Here is a 21,701-nt window from a genome sequence, read left to right as displayed (position 1 = left end):
TTTGATTTGATTTATCGTGTGACTAAGTCAGTTTTCTTTCTCTCGCTTGGCCTCTGTCATCGTGGAGTAACATCCTGTCTTTCTTTAGCTTCGGACACATCCTGTGTGTGTGTGTGTGTGTGAGAGAGAGAGAGTAGTCAGTGTTTGTGTGATACAGTAATTAAATCCCAGCCAGAGTGAAAGTGTGTGTCTGTGTGTTCTGCCAGACAGATGTTCTGTAGGGAAGAGAGAGGCAGAGAGGACCTAATTAAAGCAAATGGGTAGGGTCCCTCCCTCCCTCTTCATTCTATTCCTTCTTTCCCCAGACTCCCTCTCGACAGGCTGCTGTGATAGCAGGAAGAGAGCAACACAGACAGTTCTGCCACACCTTGAGGCCAGTCAAATTCTTAGAACACAGCCCTGTCTGTCTGTCTGTCTGTCTGTCTGTCTTCGCAGAACTCTCTGACCAGCCCATCTGCTCAGTGAATCAGTTTAGAAGCTCTTATTATTGTGAGTTAATAACATTTCCTGGAGACAAAAAGTACAGTGTGTTTGTGTGTGACACAGAATGAGTGAGTGAGGGAGAGAGTGATTGCAGAGAGCGGGGGAGAATGGGGCAACATGGCCAGCCGTTCTGTTTCTGAGAAGGAATTTGGAACCTGAAGCACTTCAGAGAAGACAGACATGTGTTAGTGTTGTGGGGGAGTGAGTGTGATGGGGTGTTGTGGGGGAGTGAGTGTGATGGGGTGTTGTGGGGGAGTGAGTGTGATGGGGTGTTGTGGGGGAGTGAGTGTGATGGGGTGTTGTGGGGGAGTGAGTGTGATGGGGTGTTGTGGGGGAGTGAGTGTGATGGGGTGTTGTGAGATGGGGAAGAAGAAGCAGAATATTGTCTAGCTCGAGTGGTGACGCCAAGTATTTGGGAGGTATTGGGGCTGTGCGAGGTAGAAATGTAATGTTATACGTGGTGGTGCTGTAATGTTATACGTGGTGGTGCTGTAATGTAATGTTATACGTGGTGATGCAGTAATGTAATGTTATACGTGGTGGTGCAGTAATGTAATGTTATATGTGGTGGTGCAGTAATGTAATGTTATATGTGGTGGTGCAGTAATGTTATACGTGGTGGTGCTGTAATGTTATACGTGGTGGTGCTGTAATGTTATACGTGGTGGTGCAGTAATGTAATGTTATACGTGGTGGTGCTGTAATGTTATACGTGGTGGTGCTGTAATGTAATGTTATACGTGGTGGTGCTGTAATGTAATGTTATACGTGGTGGTGCTGTAATGTAATGTTATACGTGGTGGTGCTGTAATGTTATACGTGGTGGTGCTGTAATGTTATACGTGGTGGTGCTGTAATGTTATACGTGGTGGTGCAGTAATGTTATACGTGGTGGTGCTGTAATGTAATGTTATACGTGGTGGTGCAGTAATGTTATACGTGGTGGTGCAGTAATGTTATACGTGGTGGTGAAGTAATGTAATGTTATACGTGGTGGTGCTGTAATGTAATGTTATATGTGGTGGTGCAGTAATGTAATGTTATACGTGGTGTGCTGTAATGTAATGTTATACGTGGTGGTGCTGTAATGTTATACGTGGTGGTGCTGTAATGTTATACGTGGTGGTGCTGTAATGTTATACGTGGTGGTGCTGTAATGTTATACGTGGTGGTGCTGTAATGTAATGTTATACGTGGTGGTGCTGTAATGTTATACGTGGTGGTGCAGTAATGTTATACGTGGTGGTGCAGTAATGTAATGTTATACGTGGTGGTGCAGTAATGTAATGTTATACGTGGTGGTGCTGTAATGTTATACGTGGTGGTGCAGTAATGTAATGTTATACGTGGTGGTGCAGTAATGTAATGTTATACGTGGTGGTGCTGTAATGTAATGTTATACGTGGTGGTGCTGTAATGTAATGTTATACGTGGTGGTGCAGTAATGTAATGTTATACGTGGTGGTGCAGCAATGTAATGTTATACGTGGTGGTGCAGTAATGTAATGTTATACGTGGTGGTGCAGTAATGTTATACGTGGTGGTGCTGTAATGTAATGTTATACGTGGTGGTGCTGTAATGTAATGTTATACGTGGTGGTGCAGTAATGTAATGTTATGTTATACGTGGTGGTGCAGCAATGTAATACGTGGTGGTGCTGTAATGTAATGTTATACGTGGTGGTGCTGTAATGTCATGTTATACGTGGTGGTGCAGTAATGTAATGTTATACGTGGTGGTGCAGTAATGTAATGTTATACGTGGTGGTGCAGTAATGTAATGTTATACGTGGTGGTGCAGTAATGTAATGTTATACGTGGTGGTGCTGTAATGTAATGTTATACGTGGTGGTGCTGTAATGTAATGTTATACGTGGTGGTGCTGTAATGTAATGTTATACTTGGTGGTGCTGTAATGTAATGTTATACGTGGTGGTGCTGTAATGTTATACGTGGTGGTGCTGTAATGTAATGTTATACGTGGTGGTGCTGTAATGTAATGTTATACTTGGTGGTGCTGTAATGTAATGTTATACGTGGTGGTGCTGTAATGTTATACGTGGTGGTGCAGTAATGTAATATTATACGTGGTGCTGTAATGTAATGTTATACGTGGTGGTGCAGTAATGTAATGTTATATGTGGTGGTGCAGTAATGTAATGTTATACGTGGTGGTGCAGTAATGTAATGTTATACGTGGTGGTGCAGTAATGTTATACGTGGTGGTGCTGTAATGTAATGTTATACGTGGTGGTGCAGTAATGTAATGTTATACGTGGTGGTGCTGTAATGTAATGTTATACGTGGTGGTGCTGTAATGTAATGTTATACGTGGTGGTGCTGTAATGTAATGTTATACGTGGTGGTGCAGTAATGTAATGTTATACGTGGTGGTGCAGTAATGTAATGTTATACGTGGTGGTGCAGTAATGTAATGTTATGTTATACGTGGTGGTGCAGTAATGTAATACGTGGTGGTGCTGTAATGTAATGTTATACGTGGTGGTGCTGTAATGTCATGTTATACGTGGTGGTGCAGTAATGTCATGTTATACGTGGTGGTGCAGTAATGTAATGTTATACGTGGTGGTGCTGTAATGTTATACGTGGTGGTGCTGTAATGTAATGTTATACGTGGTGGTGCTGTAATGTAATGTTATACGTGGTGGTGCAGTAATGTAATATTATACGTGGTGGTGCAGTAATGTAATGTTATACGTGGTGGTACTGTAATGTAATGTTATATGTGGTGGTGCTGTAATGTAATGTTATACGTGGTGATGCTGTAATGTAATGTTATGTGGTGGTGCAGTAATGTTATACGTGGTGGTGCAGTAATGTAATGTTATACGTGGTGGTGCTGTAATGTTATACGTGGTGGTGCTGTAATGTAATGTTATACGTGGTGGTGATGTAATGTTATATGTGGTGGTGCAGTAATGTTATACGTTGTGGTGCTGTAATGTTATATGTGGTGGTGCTGTAATGTAAGAGTGTGTGGTAATGTAGAAAAGGCTAATGTTGTGTAGAGATATGCTCACCATGGCATTGTGGGGCTCTGAGGAGCGGTAGTGTAGTGTAGTGTTGGGGTAGTTCTCACCATGCATCTCTGAGTTGGTGGGGCTCTGAGGAGCTGTAGTGTTGTGTGTTGTGTGTTGGGGGGATGTGTAGTGTTAGGGTAGTGTAGTGTTAGGGTAGTGTAGTGTTAGGGTAGTGTAGTGTTAGGGTAGTGTAGTGTTAGGGTAGTGTTGCGATAGTTCTCACCATGCCACCATGGATCTCTGAGTTGGTGGGGCTCTCCAGGAGCTGCAGCTGTTTCTCAAAGAGCTGAGAGATGGCTCTGTGAACCAACTCATACTGTTCCTATAGGAGATGGAGAGGGGAGGGAGAGAGGGAAGGGAGAGAGGGAAGGGAGAGAAGGGACAGAAAGTGGACAGTGAGTCAACGCAGAACACTTGTCTTCATATTAAAACCATAACAAGACTCAGATACTCAGTCCATATTCCCCTGAACCACGGCTACAAATTAGGGAAAATCAACATTCTTTCCTATTGACCTCTTTGTCAAGAAATAAGAAAATTGCATTTGAAAAAGGTCAAGTTTTTGCTATGAGTCAGTGAGGTAATCTAGGTAACCACAGGCTGTTTTCCCCACAGACGGGCAGGGCCATGATGTTCTAATGCCCACTGGGATTATACAGCAACACAGAACACTGAAGACAGCACTTATATACATATTAAACCATGGAGACGCAGACACATATACATATACAGTGCCTTGCGAAAGTATTCGGCCCCCTTGAACTTTGCGACCTTTTGCCACATTTCAGGCTTCAAACATAAAGATATAAAACTGTATTTTTTTGTGAAGAATCAACGACAAGTGGGACACAATCATGAAGTGGAACGACATTTATTGGATATTTCAAACTTTTTTAACAAATCAAAAACTGAAAAATTGGGCGTGCAAAATTATTCAGCCCCTTTACTTTCAGTGCAGCAAACTCTCTCCAGAAGTTCATTTTAAACCATGGAGACGCAGACACAGCAACACAGAACGCCACATTACCTGGGTCTGAACAGCTGAACGCCACATTACCTGGGTCTGAACAGCTGAACGCCACATTACCTGGGTCTGAACAGCTGAACGCCACATTACCTGGGTCTGAACAGCTGAACGCCACATTACCTGGGTCTGAACAGCTGAACGTCACATTACATGGGTCTGAACGCCACATTACCTGGGTCTGAACAGCTGAACGCCACATTACCTTGGTCTGAACAGCTGAACGTCACATTACATGGGTCTGAACAGCCGAACGCCACATTACCTGGGTCTGAACGCCACATTACCTGGGTCTGAACAGCTGAATGCCACATTACCTGGGTCTGAACAGCTGAACGCCACATTATCTGGGTCTGAATGCCACATTACCTTGGTCTGAACAGCTGAATGCCTCTGTGTTCTCATTTCCTGAATCAGCCGGAACACGTTGAAATCTTCTGGAATCTTCTACAAACCAACAAGAACAATACACTCAGTGGTCTATCTGTGCTCCAGGATACAGCAAAAGCAACAATTTGAGTGTGTGTGTGTGTTTCATATTGTACGTACCCCAGCCTTTAGTAGGTTCCATGTGTAGTCTATAGCACAGATGGCGCCTGTCCTCCCACAGCCAGCACTGTCAACACACAACAACAATCAGAAAGAAACAGAATGCACAGCCTAGAGACACACCGACTACATCTCACAGCTTCCATTAGGCTTGGTGGATTTACAGCCGGAACTAACATTCAGAGACTGTATGTTCTAAGCTATGGTATACAGTGAGGGGGGGAAAGTATTTGATCCCCTGCTGATTTTGTACGTTTTCCCACTGACAAAGAAATGATCCGTCTATAATTTTAATAGTAGGTTTATTTGAACAGTGAGAGACAGAATAACAACAACAAAAATCCAGAAAAACGCATGTCAAAAATGTTATAAATTGATTTGTATTTTATGTACACTCTTAAAGGGAGTGCTCCTAATCTCAGCTTGTTACCTGTATAAAAGACACCTGTCCACAGAAGCAATCAATCAATCAGATTCCAAACTCTCCACCATGGCCAAGACCAAAGAGCTCTCCAAGGATGTCAGGGACAAGATTGTGGACCTACACAAGGCTGGAATGGGCTACAAGACCATCGCCAAGCAGCTTGGTGAGAAGGTGACAACAGGTGGTGCAATTATTCGCAAATGGAAGAAACACAAAAGAACTGTCAATCTCCCTCGGCCTGGGGCTCCATGCAAGATCTCACCTCGTGGAGTTGCAATGATCATGAGAACAGTGAGGAATCAGCCCAGAACAACACGGGAGGATCTTGTCAATGATCTCAAGGCAGCTGGGACCATAGTCACCAAGAAAACAATTGGTAACACACTATGTGAAGGACTGAAGGACTGAAATCCTGCAGCGCCCGCAAGGCCCCCCTGCTCAAGAAAGCACATATACATGCCCGTCTGAAGTTTGCCAATGAACATCTGAATGATTCAGAGGACAACTGGGTGAAAGTGTTGTGGTCAGATGAGACCAAAATGGAGCTCTTTGGCATTAAATCAACTCGCCGTGTTTGGAGGAGGAGGAATGCTGCCTATGACCCCAAGAACACCATCCCCACCGTCAAACATGGAGGTGGAAACATTATGTTTTGGGGGTGTTTTTCTGCTAAGGGGACAGGACAACTTCACCACATCAAAGGGACGATGGACGGGGCCATGTACCGTCAAATCTTGGGTGAGAACCTCCTTTCCTCAGCCAGGGCATTGAAAATGGGTCTGGGATGGGTATTCCAGCATGACAATGACCCAAAACACACAGCCAAGGCAACAAAGGAGTGGCTCAAGAAGAAGCACATTAAGGTCCTGGAGTGGCCTAGCTCTCCAGACCTTAATCCCATAGAAAATCTGTGGAGGGAGCTGAAGGTTCGAGTTGCCAAACGTCAGCCTCGAAACCTTAATGACTTGGAGAAGATCTGCAAAGAGGAGTGGGACAAAATCCCTCCTGAGATGTGTACAAACCTGGTGGCCAACTACAAGAAACGTCTGACCTCTGATTGCCAACAAGGGTTTTGCCACCAAGTACTAAGTCATGTTTTGCAGAGGGGTCAAATACTAATTTTCCTCATTAAAATACAAACCAATTAAAACATTTTTGAAATGCTTTTTTCTGGATTTATTTTGTGGTTATTCTGTCTTTCACTGTTCAAATAAACCTACCATTAAAATTATAGACTGATCATTTCTTTGTCAGTGGGCAAACGTACAAAATCAGCAGGGGATCAAATACTTTTTCCCTTCACTGTATAAACTCAGCAAAAAAATAAACATCCCTTTTTCCAGGACCCTGTCTTTCAAAGATATTTGGATTTTTATGAATTCACTTCACAGATCTTCATTTTAAAGGGTTTAAACACTGTCTCCCTTACAATTAATGAACATGCACCTGTGGAACGGTCGTTAAGACACTAACAGCTTACAGACAGTAGGCCATTAAGGTCACAGTTATGAAAAATTAGGACACTAAAGAGGCCTTTCTACAGACTCTGGAAAAACCCCAAAAGAAAGATGCCCAGAGTCCCTACTCATCTGCGTGAACGTGCCTTAGGCATGCTGCAAGGAGGCACGAAGACTGCAGATATGGCCAGGGCAAAACATGGCCATGTCCGTACTGTGAGACGCCTAAGACAGCGCTACAGGGAGACAGGACGGACATGGCCATGTCCGTACTGTGAGACGCCTAAGACAGCGCTACAGGGAGACAGGACGGACATGGCCATGTCCGTACTGTGAGACGCCTAAGACAGCGCTACAGGGAGACAGGACGGACAGCTGATTGTCCTCGCAGTGGCAGACCACATGTAACAACACCTGCACAGGATCGATACATCCTAACATCACCCCTGCGGGACAGGTAGAGGATGGCAACAACAACTGCCCGAGTTTCACTCAGAACGCACAACCCTCCATCAGTACTCAGACTGTCCGCATTAGGGTGAGAGAGGATGGACTGAGGGCTTGTAGGCCTGTTGTAAGGCAGGTCCTCACCAGACATCACCGGCAACAACGTCGCCTATGGGCACAAACTCACCGTCGCTGGACCAGACAGGACTGGCAAAAAGTGCTCTTCACTGACAAGTCGCGGTTTTGTCTCACAAGGGGTGATGGTCGGATTCATGTTTATCGTTGAAGGAATGAGTGTTACACCGAGGCCTGTACTCTGGAGCGGGATCGATTTGGATGTGGAGGGTCCGTCATGGTCTGGGGCGGTGTGTCACAGCATCATCGGACTGAGCTTGTTGTCATTGCAGGCAATCTCAACGCTGTGCGTTACAGGGAAGACATCCTCCTCCCTCATGTGGTACCCTTCCTGCAGGCTCATCCTGACATGACCCTCCAGCATGACAATGCCACCAGCCATACTGCTCGTTCTGTGCGTGATTTCATGCAAGACAGGAATGTCAGTGTTCTGCCATGGCCAGCGAAGAGCCCGGATCTCAATCCCATTGAGCACGTCTGGGACCTGTTGGATCGGAAGGTGAGGGATAGGGCCATTCCCCCCAGAAATGTCCAGGAACTTGTAGGTACCTTGGTGGAAGAGTGGGGTAACATCTCACAGCAAGAACTGGCAAATCTGGTGCAGTCCATGAGGAGATGCACTGCAGTACTTAATGCAGCTGGTGGCCACACCAGATACTGAGTGTTACTTTTCATTTTCCCCCCTTTGTTCAGGGACACATTATTCCATTTCTGTTAGTCACATGTCTGTGGAACTTGTTCAGTTTATGTCTCAGTTGTTGAATCTTATGTTCATACAAATATTTACACATGTTAAGTTTGGTGAAAATAAAGGCAGTTGACAGTGAGATGTTTATTTTCTTGCTGAGTTTATGTTGACACACTTAACATCCTTAAGCCCCTCCCCCCCTGGCCACAACATCCCGTCTCCCCCCTACATTCTCCCACGGTAGTGAGCAGAGAATCCCCAGGGACAGTAGGGGAACATACATGTGGCTCCAATCAGCCTGATGATGATAATAATGATGACGGCCCTGAAGGGACTTCTTAATGTTAATTCATTGAGGACCAGAAATCCAAGGGGAATAGAAAGACCTGAGCTGGTCGTTTGGAGAGCGACCCCCACAGACCTCCTCAGCTGTGTGTGTCTCCTGTGATGGTGTGTGTGTGTATGTCTCTCCTGTGATGGTGTGTGTGTGTGTCTCTCCTGTGATGGTGTGTGTGTGTCTCTCCTGTGATGGTGTGTGTGTGTCTCTCCTGTGATGGTGTGTGTGTGTGTCTCTCCTGTGATGGTGTGTGTGTGTGTCTCTCCTGTGATGGTGTGTGTGTGTCTCTCCTGTGATGGTGTGTGTGTGTCTCCTGTGATGGTGTGTGTGTGTCTCTCCTGTGATGGTGTGTGTGTGTCTCCTGTGATGGTGTGTGTGTGTGTCTCTCCTGTGATGGTGTGTGTGTGTGTCTCTCCTGTGATGGTGTGTGTGTGTCTCTCCTGTGATGGTGTGTGTGTGTCTCCTGTGATGGTGTGTGTGTGTCTCCTGTGATGGTGTGTGTGTGTGTGTGTGTCTCCTGTGATATTGTTTCAGCACTACTCTATCCATTGTGTCTAGCTTTAAATGGACGGCTTCACGGAGTGTGTGTGTACCTGCAGTGTATACAGATGGGTACATCATCATGCTCCTGGTACTCTCTCATCAGACCAATCATATCCAAGATGGAGTCAAAGGACGAGGGGACGTCATGGTCTGGCCAGTTGATGTAATGGAACTGGGTTATCCTACGTCTCTCCTGTAAAGGGGGGGGGGGGGGGGGGAGAGGAAGAGAAGGGGAGAGAGAGAGGAAGAGAAGGGGAGAGAGAGAGGAAGAGAAGGGGAGAGAGAAGAAGAGAAGGGGGAGAGAAGAAGAGAAGGGAGAGAGAAGAAGAGAAGGGGGAGAGAAGAAGAGAAGGGGGGAGAGAGAAGGAGAGAAGGGGAGAGAGAGAGGAAATGAGTTTCCAGAAAGAGCAGATTGATGTCATGTGAATGATGAAACTGAAAGGCCATTGTGTTTCTATATGTTAGAGAGGAAGAAAAGAGAACTCACATTCTCATGCTCCACTGTCAGGGTCCTGATGAAATAGTCTGTTCTGGGCTGTTCTGATTCCTGCCAGCAGAAACAGAGGATTAAGCCCAACTGTAACAGGTGAACAACATATATAGGACTAATCAGTTTCAAAAAGCAGTGCTTCAGAAAACATGTGTTATGGTTAACAATTTGTTTTTAACTGACTTCCCTATTTAAATAACGGATATCTATCTATCTATATACATTACATACATACATACATACAGGAGGACATCTTACGTAGGCTATGGATAAATAACGGCTATATATATGTATATATAGCCGTTATTTAAATATGTATATATATAGCCGTTATTTAAATAGGGAAGTCAGTTATAAACAAATTGTTATTTCCAATGACAGCTCACCATAGTAGCTGAGATCAGTTGATATGGTGTCTTGTTGTCTAACACAACAAGTCCTCGTCTACTTGTTACAATGAGTCTTTCTACAGCAGCTACGTCTGACTGTGTGTATTGGCTTGGGACACACAGAACACTCGGAGTCTCTTCAGTTAGTCAAAGGTCTCCCTCTTTATACAGTCCTGTCTGGCCCTCTGTTTGCCTGTTACACTGAGGACTGCTGACTGGGCTCTGTGTGTGTGTATCAAATGTACTCGTTCCATTAACATGAATACTGAATACTACAGCCACAGTGACTGGCTCTATTATAGACTCCATATGTAATAACACAGTAGTTCCCACTCAGCCCTTACATACTGGACAGCACATTAACCCCAGAGTCTCTGGGGGACAAGTACATCACTGTAGAACGCTGGGACTAAAGAGGACACTTTAAAATAACTCTCTCCTTTAAGATGAGGCTCTGCATAGCTGGAGGATGAGCTCCCTGTAGCTCAGTAAATACAATGGAGGGGTGTGTGTGAATGTGTGTGTGTGTGTGTGTGTGTGAGAATATGTGTGTGTGTGTGTGTGTGTGTGTGAGAATATGTGTGTGTGTGTGTGTGTGTGTGTGTGTGAACCTACACAGGAGATTCTGAACGGGCCAAAAGACACGGGCTCATCACCAAACTGGGGAAAGTACCGCTCACACTTTTTCTAACAGAAAAGAGGAAAAAAGACACGTTACCTTTTCAGAGACTTTCGGTCCGGTTCAACGCCTAAACCACATTCACCACAAAATAACATACGAAACTCTCTATCTCCATCAAACACATATGAAAGAGGGAGAGATGAAAACACTTCAGTGTTTATCAACATAAATATCTTACTCCAGACACTGAAGGGCTCTTCCTGTCAAATCAACAGTGAAAGTGGTTCCTTTCATATCACTACAGTATAATACCATACTGACGTCTTCAGGACCAAACTCTTACCCTTCCCATCTCGAATTCTCGACATGCCATTACGATGACCTGGAACATAGGAAACGGAAAGGTTTTCAATTTACATCCTGCTAGAAAAATGGATATTCCAACGTGTGTATTCTGTTCCATCACATGGTAATAAACCTGACACACAGCATGTTATAAACACATTAACAAACAAAACAAACAGCGCTTCATAGGAATTAAAGTCTCAGAGAGAAGTGGCAAAAACAGTGTGTGTGTGTCTCTGTGTGTGTCTCAGTGTGTGTGTGTGTCTCAGTGAGAGAGCAAGAGAGAGCGAGAGAGAGCGAGAGAGAGCGAGAGAGAGCGAGAGAGAGCGAGAGAGAGAGCGAGAGAGAGACAGAGAGAGACAGAGAGAGACAGAGAGAGACAGAGAGAGACAGAGAGAGAGCGAGAGAGAGCGAGAGAGAGCGAGAGAGAGCTAGAGAGAGCTAGACTCACGGCTACACTGTACTCCCAGTTCATTCTCCAGAAGTCGATGACAGTGTTGGTTAGAGGACCCTGGGTAGCGATGTAGGCCTCTGGACCATCCATTCCCTGGTAACACAACTAATATTAGAGGGCTGGATGAACTAACACACAGTTAGTTTAGAGGAAGTGGAGGGGGAGGAAGAGGAGGAGGAAGAGGAGGAAGAGGAGGAAGAGGAGGAAGAGGAGGAAGATGAGGAGGAAGTGGAGGAGAGAGGAGGAAGTGGAGGAGAGGGAGAGGAGGAGAGAGGAAGTGGAAGAGAGGGAGAGGAGGAAGGAGGAGAGGGAGAGGAAGGAGGAGAGGGAGAGGGAAGAGAGGAAGTGGAGGAGGGAGGAGGAAAACTCAGACATCTTTATTCAGGCCAGCCTGAAAAGGTCTCTGAGTTTTTAAGGGTGTAATTAATCACCTTGTGTGACACAGCTGAGTGTCATTAGCTTCCACACAGTGTGCAGGTTGCTATGCTACACTCCACATGACCATCACCTGGAAGGCCCTGTCGCCTCTAGTTACTAAACAAAACAACATTTTGTGGACTAGGTGTTAAAATTCTCCATCCCTCAGCGTTCCTTCTGCTCTATTTAAAGTGTTGACCTCTGACTGGACAGACATTCAGGGTGAAACTGAAGACGTACTGGTGATATGTTTGTGGACCTGAAAGCTTATCTCTGCACACAGAGGGGTGAGGTCACATTATGCAGTCACAGGTCTGAGGTGTGAAGGAAGTCAACTGTACCTTGATGAAGCTGGCATTGATGTAATCTGCATCCTGATTGGTTGTTTTTAAAGTCAGCTTTACCCTCGTGTGGTCAACTGTGGGAGAGATGAGGATTCAAGTTAGAGAGAGACAGAGGAAGAGAGTGATAGGAGAGGAAAAGAGCACGAGAGAGAGAGTTTCCCATGCCAATAAAGCCCCTTAAATTGAATAGAGAGAGAGAGGAAGGGAGGGGAAGGGAGAGGGGAAGGGAGAGAGGAAAGGAGAGGAAGGGAGAGGGGAAAGGAGCAGGAGAAAAAGAGAGCTACAGATTAGAGGGAATAAAGACAAAGGATGTGGCTGGTAAATAGAACAAATAAATCATGGCAAATGTTTTCAGCACTGAACAACAATAATATTATATAAACACTATATTTGACTGATCCATCTGTAGCCTCCATCAATCCATCTGTAGTCTCATCCATCCATCCATCCGTAGCCTCCATCCATTCATCCATCCTTTCATCTATCCGCCCCTCCGTAGCCTCCAGTCTCCATCCATCCGTAGCCCCCATCCATCCATCGCCTCCATCCATCCGTAGCCCCCATCCATCCATCCGTAGCCCCCATCCGTAGCCCCCATCCATCCATCCGTAGCCTCCAGTCTCCATCCATCCATCGCCTCCATCCATCCATCCGTAGCCCCCATCCATCCATCCGTAGGCCCCATCCGTAGCCCCCATCCGTAGCCTCCATCCGTCCATCCGTAGCCTCCATCCATCCATCCCGTAGCCTCCATCCATCCATCCCGTAGCCTCCATCCATCCATCCCGTAGCCTCCATCCATCCATCCATCCCGTAGCCTCCATCCCGTAGCCTCCATCCATCCATCCGTAGCCTCCATCCATCCATCCGTAGCCTCCATCCATCCATCCCGTAGCCTCCATCCCGTAGCCTCCATCCCGTAGCCTCCATCCCGTAGCCTCCATCCCGTAGCCTCCATCCCGTAGCCTCCATCCATCCATCCGTAGCCCCCATCCATCCATCGCCTCCATCCATCCATCCGTAGCCCCCATCCATCCATCCGTAGGCCCCATCCGTAGCCCCCATCCGTAGCCTCCATCCATCCATCCGTAGCCTCCATCCATCCATCCGTAGCCTCCATCCATCCATCCCGTAGCCTCCATCCATCCATCCCGTAGCCTCCATCCAGTAGCCTCCATCCCGTAGCCTCCATCCCGTAGCCTCCATCCATCCATCCGTAGCCCCCATCCATCCATCCGTAGCCTCCATCCACCCATCTGTAGTCTCATCCATCCATCCATTCATCCATCCTTTCATCTATCCGCCCCTCCGTAGCCTCCAGTCTCCATCCATCCGTAGACCCCATCCATCCATCGCCTCCATCCATCCGTAGCCCCCATCCATCCGTAGCCCCCATCCGTAGCCCCCATCCATCCATCCGTAGCCCCCATCCGTAGCCCCCATCCATCCATCCATCCATCCATCCATCCATCCGTAGCCCCCATCCATCCATCCGTAGCCACCATCCGTAGCCTCCATCCATCCATCCGTAGCCCCCATCCGTAGCCCCCATCCATCCATCCATCCATCCATCCATCCATCCATAGCCCCCATCCATCCATCGCCTCCATCCATCCATCCGTAGCCCCCATCCATCCATCCGTAGGCCCCATCCGTAGCCCCCATCCGTAGCCCCCATCCATCCATCCGTAGCCTCCATCCATCCATCCGTAGCCTCCATCCATCCATCCCGTAGCCTCCATCCCGTAGCCTCCATCCCGTAGCCCCCATCCATCCATCCGTAGCCCCCATCCGTAGCCTCCATCCATCCATCCATCCGTAGCCTCCATCCATCCATCCGTAGCCTCCATCCATCCATCCCGTAGCCTCCATCCATCCATCCCGTAGCCTCCATCCCGTAGCCTCCATCCCGTAGCCTCCATCCCGTAGCCTCCATCCCGTAGCCTCCATCCATCCATCCGTAGCCCCCATCCATCCTTCCGTAGCCTCCATCCACCCATCTGTAGTCTCATCCATCCATCCATTCATCCATCCTTTCATCTATCCGCCCCTCCGTAGCCTCCAGTCTCCATCCATCCGTAGACCCCATCCATCCATCGCCTCCATCCATCCGTAGCCCCCATCCATCCGTAGCCCCCATCCGTAGCCCCCATCCATCCATCCATCCATCCGTAGCCCCCATCCATCCATCCGTAGCCACCATCCGTAGCCTCCATCCATCCATCCGTAGCCTCCAGTCTCCATCCATCCATAGCCCCCATCCATCCATCGCCTCCATCCATCCATCCGTAGCCCCCATCCATCCATCCGTAGGCCCCATCCGTAGCCCCCATCCGTAGCCCCCATCCATCCATCCGTAGCCTCCATCCATCCATCCGTAGCCTCCATCCATCCATCCGTAGCCTCCATCCCGTAGCCTCCATCCCGTAGCCTCCATCCCGTAGCCCCCATCCCGTAGCCTCCATCCCGTAGCCCCCATCCATCCATCCGTAGCCTCCAGTCTCCATCCATCCATAGCCCCCATCCATCCATCGCCTCCATCCATCCATCCGTAGCCCCCATCCATCCATCCGTAGGCCCCATCCGTAGCCCCCATCCATCCATCCGTAGCCTCCATCCATCCATCCGTAGCCTCCATCCATCCCTCCCGTAGCCTCCATCCCGTAGCCACCATCCGTAGCCACCATCCATCCATCCGTAGCCTCCAGTCTCCATCCATCCATAGCCCCCATCCATCCATCGCCTCCATCCATCCATCCGTAGCCCCCATCCATCCATCCGTAGGCCCCATCCGTAGCCCCCATCCGTAGCCCCCATCCATCCATCCGTAGCCTCCATCCATCCATCCGTAGCCTCCATCCATCCATCCCGTAGCCTCCATCCCGTAGCCTCCATCCCGTAGCCTCCATCCATCCATCCATCCATCCGTAGCCCCCATCCATCCATCCGTAGCCCCCATCCATCCATCCCGTAGCCCCCATCCCGTAGCCTCCATCCATCCATCCCGTAGCCTCCATCCCGTAGCCTCCATCCCGTAGCCCCCATCCATCCATCCATCCATCCGTAGCCCCCATCCATCCATCCGTAGCCTCCATCCATCCATCCGTAGCCTCCATCCATCCATCCCGTAGCCTCCATCCGTAGCCCCCATCCATCCATCCGTAGCCCCCATCCACCCATCCGTAGCCTCCATCCATCCATCCGTAGCCTCCATCCATCCATCCGTAGCCTCCATCCATCCATCCATCCGTAGCCTCCATCCATCGATTGGAGTCAGAGGTTAGTGTCCTGTAAGATGTCCTCCATGTTGTTCAGGTAGAGAAGAGGTTAGTGTCCTCCATGTTGTTCAGGTAGAGAAGAGGTTAGTGTCCTCCATGTTGTTCAGGAAGAGAAGAGGTTAGTGTCCTGTAAGATGTCCTCCATGTTGTTCAGGTAGAGAAGAGGTTAGTGTCCTCCATGTTGTTCAGGTAGAGAAGAGGTTAGTGTCCTCCATGTTGTTCAGGTAGAGAAGAGGTTAGTGTCCTGTAAGATGTCCTCCATGTTGTTCAGGTAGAGAAGAGGTTAGTGTCCTGTAAGATGTCCTCCATGTTGTTCAGGTAGAGAAGAGGTTAGTGTCCTCCATGTTGTTCAGGTAGAGAAGAGGTTAGTGTCCTCCATGTTGTTCAGGAAGAGAAGAGGTTAGTGTCCTGTAAGATGTCCTCCATGTTGTTCAGGTAGAGAAGAGGTTAGTGTCCTCCATGTTGTTCAGGAAGAGAAGAGGTTAGTGTCCTCCATGTTGTTCAGGAAGAGAAGAGGTTAGTGTCCTCCATGTTGTTCAGGAAGAGAAGAGGTTAGCGTCCTGTAAGATGTCCTCATGATGCCATGTTGTTCAGGTAGAGAAGAGGTTAGTGTCCATGTTGTTCAGGTAGAGAAGAGGTTAGTGTCCTCCATGTTGTTCAGGTAGAGAAGAGGTTAGTGTCCTCCATGTTGTTCAGGTAGAGAAGAGGTTAGTGTCCTCCATGTTGTTCAGGAAGAGAAGAGGTTAGTGTCCTGTAAGATGTCCTCCATGTTGTTCAGGTAGAGAAGAGGTTAGTGTCCTCCATGTTGTTCAGGAAGAGAAGAGGTTAGCGTCCTATAAGATGTCCTCATGATGCCATGTTGTTCAGGTAGAGAAGAGGTTAGTGTCCTCCATGTTGTTCAGGTAGAGAAGAGGTTAGTGTCCTCCATGTTGTTCAGGTAGAGAAGAGGTTAGTGTCCTCCATGTTGTTCAGGAAGAGAAGAGGTTAGTGTCCTGTAAGATGTCCTCCATGTTGTTCAGGAAGAGAAGAGGTTAGCGTCCTGTAAGATGTCCTCATGATGCCATGTTGTTCAGGTAGAGAAGAGGTTAGTGTCCTCCATGTTGTTCAGGTAGAGAAGAGGTTAGTGTCCTCCATGTTGTTCAGGTAGAGAAGAGGTTAGTGTCCTGTAAGATGTCCTCCATGTTGTTCAGGTAGAGAAGAGGTTAGTGTCCTCCATGTTGTTCAGGTAGAGAAGAGGTTAGTGTCCTCCATGTTGTTCAGGAAGAGAAGAGGTTAGTGTCCTGTAAGATGTCCTCCATGTTGTTCAGGTAGAGAAGAGGTTAGTGTCCTCCATGTTGTTCAGGAAGAGAAGAGGTTAGCGTCCTGTAAGATGTCCTCATGATGCCATGTTGTTCAGGTAGAGAAGAGGTTAGTGTCCTCCATGTTGTTCAGGTAGAGAAGAGGTTAGTGTCCTCCATGTTGTTCAGGTAGAGAAGAGGTTAGTGTCCTCCATGTTGTTCAGGTAGAGAAGAGGTTAGTGTCCTGTAAGATGTCCTCCATGTTGTTCAGGTAGAGAAGAGGTTAGTGTCCTCCATGTTGTTCAGGAAGAGAAGAGGTTAGCGTCCTGTAAGATGTCCTCATGATGCCATGTTGTTCAGGTAGAGAAGAGGTTAGTGTCCTCCATGTTGTTCAGGTAGAGAAGAGGTTAGTGTCCTCCATGTTGTTCAGGTAGAGAAGAGGTTAGTGTCCTCCATGTTGTTCAGGTAGAGAAGAGGTTAGTGTCCTGTAATATGTCCTCCATGTTGTTCAGGTAGAGAAGAGGTTAGTGTCCTCCATGTTGTTCAGGTAGAGAAGAGGGGGGGTGGGGCAGAGAAGGGGGGGGGGGGGCTTGGATGCTATGTTGTGGGGAAGAAGGGCCAAGAGGATGTGTGTGTTGTGAGAGGCTGTGGTCAGAGTTTATTTGTCCAGTCCACTCAGAGCTCCTCTGGCCTGTAGCATTAATGTGATCCTGTCCAGTAATATCCATCTATTCCCCTGACTGTAAGAACCATTAGAGAGGACACACACAGCACACTACACACAGCACACTACACACACAGCACAGTACACTACACACACAGCTTTGGCCACACAGCATTACATACAGGGCAGTATGTCTTTATAGCGGTTCTTCTTCACATTCCCTTCCTGCTCCCCGACGTTGGTGGGGTAGATCTTCTCTGTCCTGTATTTGGTCGATAATCTTCGTAATCTCTGCAGGGAGAAAAAACAACAAGAGAGAAAATGTTATTCATTCTGTGTTTTTCTGTCTCCTAAAGAAAGACATGTTGTAGAGAAGGAATACCCAACAACACCCTATTTCATTTATAGCGCACTACTTTTGACCAGAGTCCTATGAAGGAAATAGGGAACCATTTATAGTGCACTACTTTTGACCAGAGTCCTATGAAGGAAATAGGGAACCATTTATAGTGCACCACCTTTGACCAGAGCCCTAGGAAGGGAATAGGAAACCCTTTATAGTGCACTACTTTTGACCAGAGCCCTATGAAGGGAATAGGGAACCATTTATAGTGCACTACCTTTGATCAGAGCCCTATGAAGAGAATAGGGAACCCTTTATAGTGCACTACTTTTGACCAGAGCCCTATGAAGAGAATAGGGAACCCTTTATAGTGCACCACCTTTGACCAGAGCCCTATGAAGGGAATAGGGAGCCATTAGGAACACATCCATATAGAGGGGGCTTTAGTGTAGGATAGGATGAATGATTGATGGTCAAGAGAAACATTTGCCCTACATTAGAGGGACGTGGTACAAGCCAGTCATGTTTCAGTGTCACAGGACTGGTTCCCAGAGAGTGTACCGTTGCCCACCCACGAGGTTAGGGATCATGAAGAGATCCTATTTGACTACGCTCCACACATTTCACACACCCCCTTCTCCAGCCCCGCTAACAGCCCTGCAGAGACCAGCCCACCTACACGCTATACAGTAGCTAACAGTTTAGGAATGCCCTAGTCCCCCTCGTGCAGCTCCACGATGGTTCCTCGCCCATCAGTACTTCCTATGGAACTTCTCACACAACTCTCTCTGGCTTCATTGGGAACAACCAAACTCTCACAACAGCACCCTTGATCTCCAAGCTGAGGCCCTTAATTCAACTCTGTCCTCTCCCCAGCTCGCTTCCAGCTGCGCTCCGAGGCCCTCTCCACAGCTCACTTCCAGCTCCGCTCTGAGGCCCTCTCCCCAGCTCCGCTCTGAGGCCCTCTCCCCCAACATTAATTACAGTGACAGTGTGTCGTTCAGCTCCACTCTAGCAGGCCACAGAGTCCTCAGGGACAGAGCAGTAATGAGACACTGCTTCAGCACATTAGCTGAAGGGATAAAAACAACACACTCGTACATAGACACTAGAGGACGACCGATTAATCAATTTCAAGTTTTCCTAACAATCGGAAATCGGTATTTTTGGACACCGAGTTGGCCGATTATTTTCAATTTTTATTTTACACCTTTATTGAACTAGGCAAGTCAGTTAAGAACACATTCTTATTTTCAATGACGGCCTAGGAACAGTGGGTTAACTGCCTTGTTCAGGGGCAGAACGACAGATTTTTACCTTGTCAGCTCGGGGATTCGATCTTGCAACCTTACGGTTAACTAGTCCAACGCTCTAACCACCTGCCTCTCATTGCACTCCACGAGGAGACTGCCTGTTACGCGAATGCGGTGCGCATTTGTGAAAATAGACTGTTGTTGCTCCGCTTCAAGCCTATCAACCCCCGAGATTAGGCTGGTGTAATCGATGTGAAATGGCTAGCTAGTTAGCAGGGTGCACACTAATAGCGTTTCAAACGTCACTCGCTCTGAGACTTGGAGTAATTGTTCCCCTTGCTCTGCATGGGTAACGATGCTTCGAGGGTGGCTGTTGTGTCGTTGTGTTCCTGGTTCGAGCCCAGGTAGGGGCGAGGAGAGGGACAGAAGCTATACTGTTACACTGGCAATACTAAAGTACCTATAAGAACATCCAATACTCAAAGGTTAATGAAATACAAATGGTATAGAGAGAAATAGTCCTATAAATACTATATTAAGTACAACCTAAAACTTCTTACCTGGGAATATTGAAGTCTCATGTTAAAAGGAACCACCAGCTTTCATATGTTCTCATGTTCTGAGCAAGGAACTTAAACGTTCGCTTTTTTACATGGCACATATTGCACTTTTACTTTTCCAACACTTTGTTTTTGCAGTATTTAAACCAAATTGAACATGTTTCATTATTTATTTGAGGCTAAATTGATTTTTATTGATGTATTATATTAAGTTAAAATATAATTCAGTATTGTTGTAATTGTCATTATTACAAATAATTATTTTTTTATTAAAAAAATTATTATATATATATATTATTTTAAATGTCCGATTAATCGGTACCGGCTTTTTTTGGTTCTCCAATAATCGGTATCGCCGTTGAAAAATCATATTCGGTCGACGCGACACACTCGTACAGACGCTACACGCCCTAATTAGGAAATATGTATAAGAGTGTTGATGGAAGCTTCACAAGATGTAATCACTAGTGACGTTAATAAAAAGACATTGAAGCTAATTTTCTAACAATTAGCGACCAGTTTTCCATGACATGCACTGCTGCTGAGGCCACACTTGAGGTAGCGACCTGGGAACAGAGAGGATGCTGGGAACAGAGAGGATGCTGGGAACAGAGAGGATGCTGGGAACAGAGAGGATGCTGGGAACAGATAGGATGTTGGGAACAGAGAGGATGCTGGGAACAGAGAGGATGCTGGGAACAGAGAGGATGTTGGGAACAGAGGATGCTACTTCACTGTAGCATGGTTTCGGGCCCTCGTGGGAAACTTCATCCTCTCTCTCTTTTTCCCCTCTTCATAAAAAATAAAAAAACAGGCTACCCTAACCGTGGCCTACAAACTCAACAGCTACTGTGACTACTGTCATGGTCTTCTGGTGTTGTAGTAGGCCTGGGCGTTGGAGCGGTGGGGGCCTGGGCGTTGGAGCGGTGGGGGCCTGGGCGTTGGAGGCCTGGGCGTTGGAGGCCTGGGCGTTGGAGGCCTGGGCGTTGGAGGCCTGGGCGTTGGAGGCCTGGGCGTTGGAGTGGTGGGGGCCTGGGCGTTGGAGGCCTGGGCGTTGGAGCGGTGGGGGCCTGGGCGTTGGAGCGTGCTCCTATTAAGTCCAGTCTGCTCCTATTAAGTCCAGTCTGCTCCTATTAAGTCCAGTCTGCTCCTATTAAGTCCGGGTTGCATTGAAACACATGGGGATAGTGTGTTGATCCCTAATATTCAATCAACATGAGCATAAATAGGTTCTATTAAGATGTAAATTGATGAAAACTACAAAAACTAAAGCCATGGTGCCTTTACCAAGATTAGAAACTATACAAATCTCTGTACTCTCTGAGACGCAGAGAGAGACGCAGAGAGAGACGCAGAGAGAGACGCAGAGAGAGACGCAGAGAGAGACGCAGAGACACATGGTGATTACAGAAGACCTGTGACAGCTAGCTCTTTTACCCCACCAGCCTCTCTGACACTGACAGACCTGCTGGCTGTGGTGAACCTCACCTAACCACGTGGCCTGGCTGACAGAAAACTGATACATGGTTATGACAACTGAAGGAATAGGCCTGAAAGCATTAAAAAGGTGAGGTCAGAGAGCTAGAGAAAGAGAGAGAGAAAGAGAGAGAGAAGAGAGAAAGAGAGGGAGAGAAAGAGAGAGCGAAAGAGCGAGAAAGTGAAATTCCACAGTGTGACATCACAGCAGCAAGATTTGTGACCTGTTGCCACAAGAAAAGGGCAACCAGTGAAGAACACACACCATTGTAAATACAACCCATATTTATGCTTATTTATTTGATCTTGTGTTATTTACCATTTGTACATTGTGTGTATATATATATATATATATATATATATATATATATATAAAAATAATATGACATTTGTAATGTCTTTATTGTTTTGAAACTTCTGTATGTTTACTGTTAATTTGTATTGTTTATTTCACATTATATATTATCTACCTCACTTGCTTTGGCAATGTTAACACGTTTCCCATGCCAATAAAGCCCTTGAATTGAATTGAGAGAGAGAGCGAGAGAGCGAGCAAAAGAGAGAGAGAAAGAGAGAGAGAGCAAAAGAGAGAGAGAGCGAAAGAGAGAGAGAGCGAAAGAGAGAGAGAGAGAGAGCGAAAGAAAGTGAGAGAAAGAAAGTG

The 21,701-nt window shown here is 47.1% G+C and overlaps 1 protein-coding gene across 4 annotated transcripts in view; it reads right to left on the bottom strand.

The window, feature by feature from the left end:
- The window catches only part of LOC139404704 (tyrosine-protein phosphatase non-receptor type 12-like), a 75,070-nt gene that overhangs the window by 25,773 nt on the left and 27,596 nt on the right, over positions 1-21,701 (bottom strand). For all 4 annotated transcript variants that reach the window (XM_071147334.1, XM_071147332.1, XM_071147333.1 and 1 more), the window contains exons 2-11: positions 17,591-17,699; positions 12,187-12,263; positions 11,426-11,521; positions 10,973-11,011; positions 10,623-10,694; positions 9,616-9,675; positions 9,179-9,321; positions 5,098-5,164; positions 4,918-4,995; positions 3,748-3,846 (exon numbers count right to left, since the gene is read on the bottom strand). In XM_071147334.1, coding sequence (XP_071003435.1) covers positions 3,748-3,846; positions 4,918-4,995; positions 5,098-5,164; positions 9,179-9,321; positions 9,616-9,675; positions 10,623-10,694; positions 10,973-11,011; positions 11,426-11,521; positions 12,187-12,263; positions 17,591-17,699 — 840 coding nt within the window. The remainder of the gene's footprint in view (positions 1-3,747; positions 3,847-4,917; positions 4,996-5,097; positions 5,165-9,178; positions 9,322-9,615; positions 9,676-10,622; positions 10,695-10,972; positions 11,012-11,425; positions 11,522-12,186; positions 12,264-17,590; positions 17,700-21,701) is intronic.

Source organism: Oncorhynchus clarkii, unplaced genomic scaffold (assembly GCF_045791955.1).
Source record: "Oncorhynchus clarkii lewisi isolate Uvic-CL-2024 unplaced genomic scaffold, UVic_Ocla_1.0 unplaced_contig_12320_pilon_pilon, whole genome shotgun sequence".
Taxonomy (NCBI): Eukaryota; Metazoa; Chordata; class Actinopteri; order Salmoniformes; family Salmonidae; genus Oncorhynchus; species Oncorhynchus clarkii.
The sequence above is the reverse complement of the archived record's forward strand: the minus strand, read 5'-3'. Positions and strand labels throughout refer to the sequence as shown.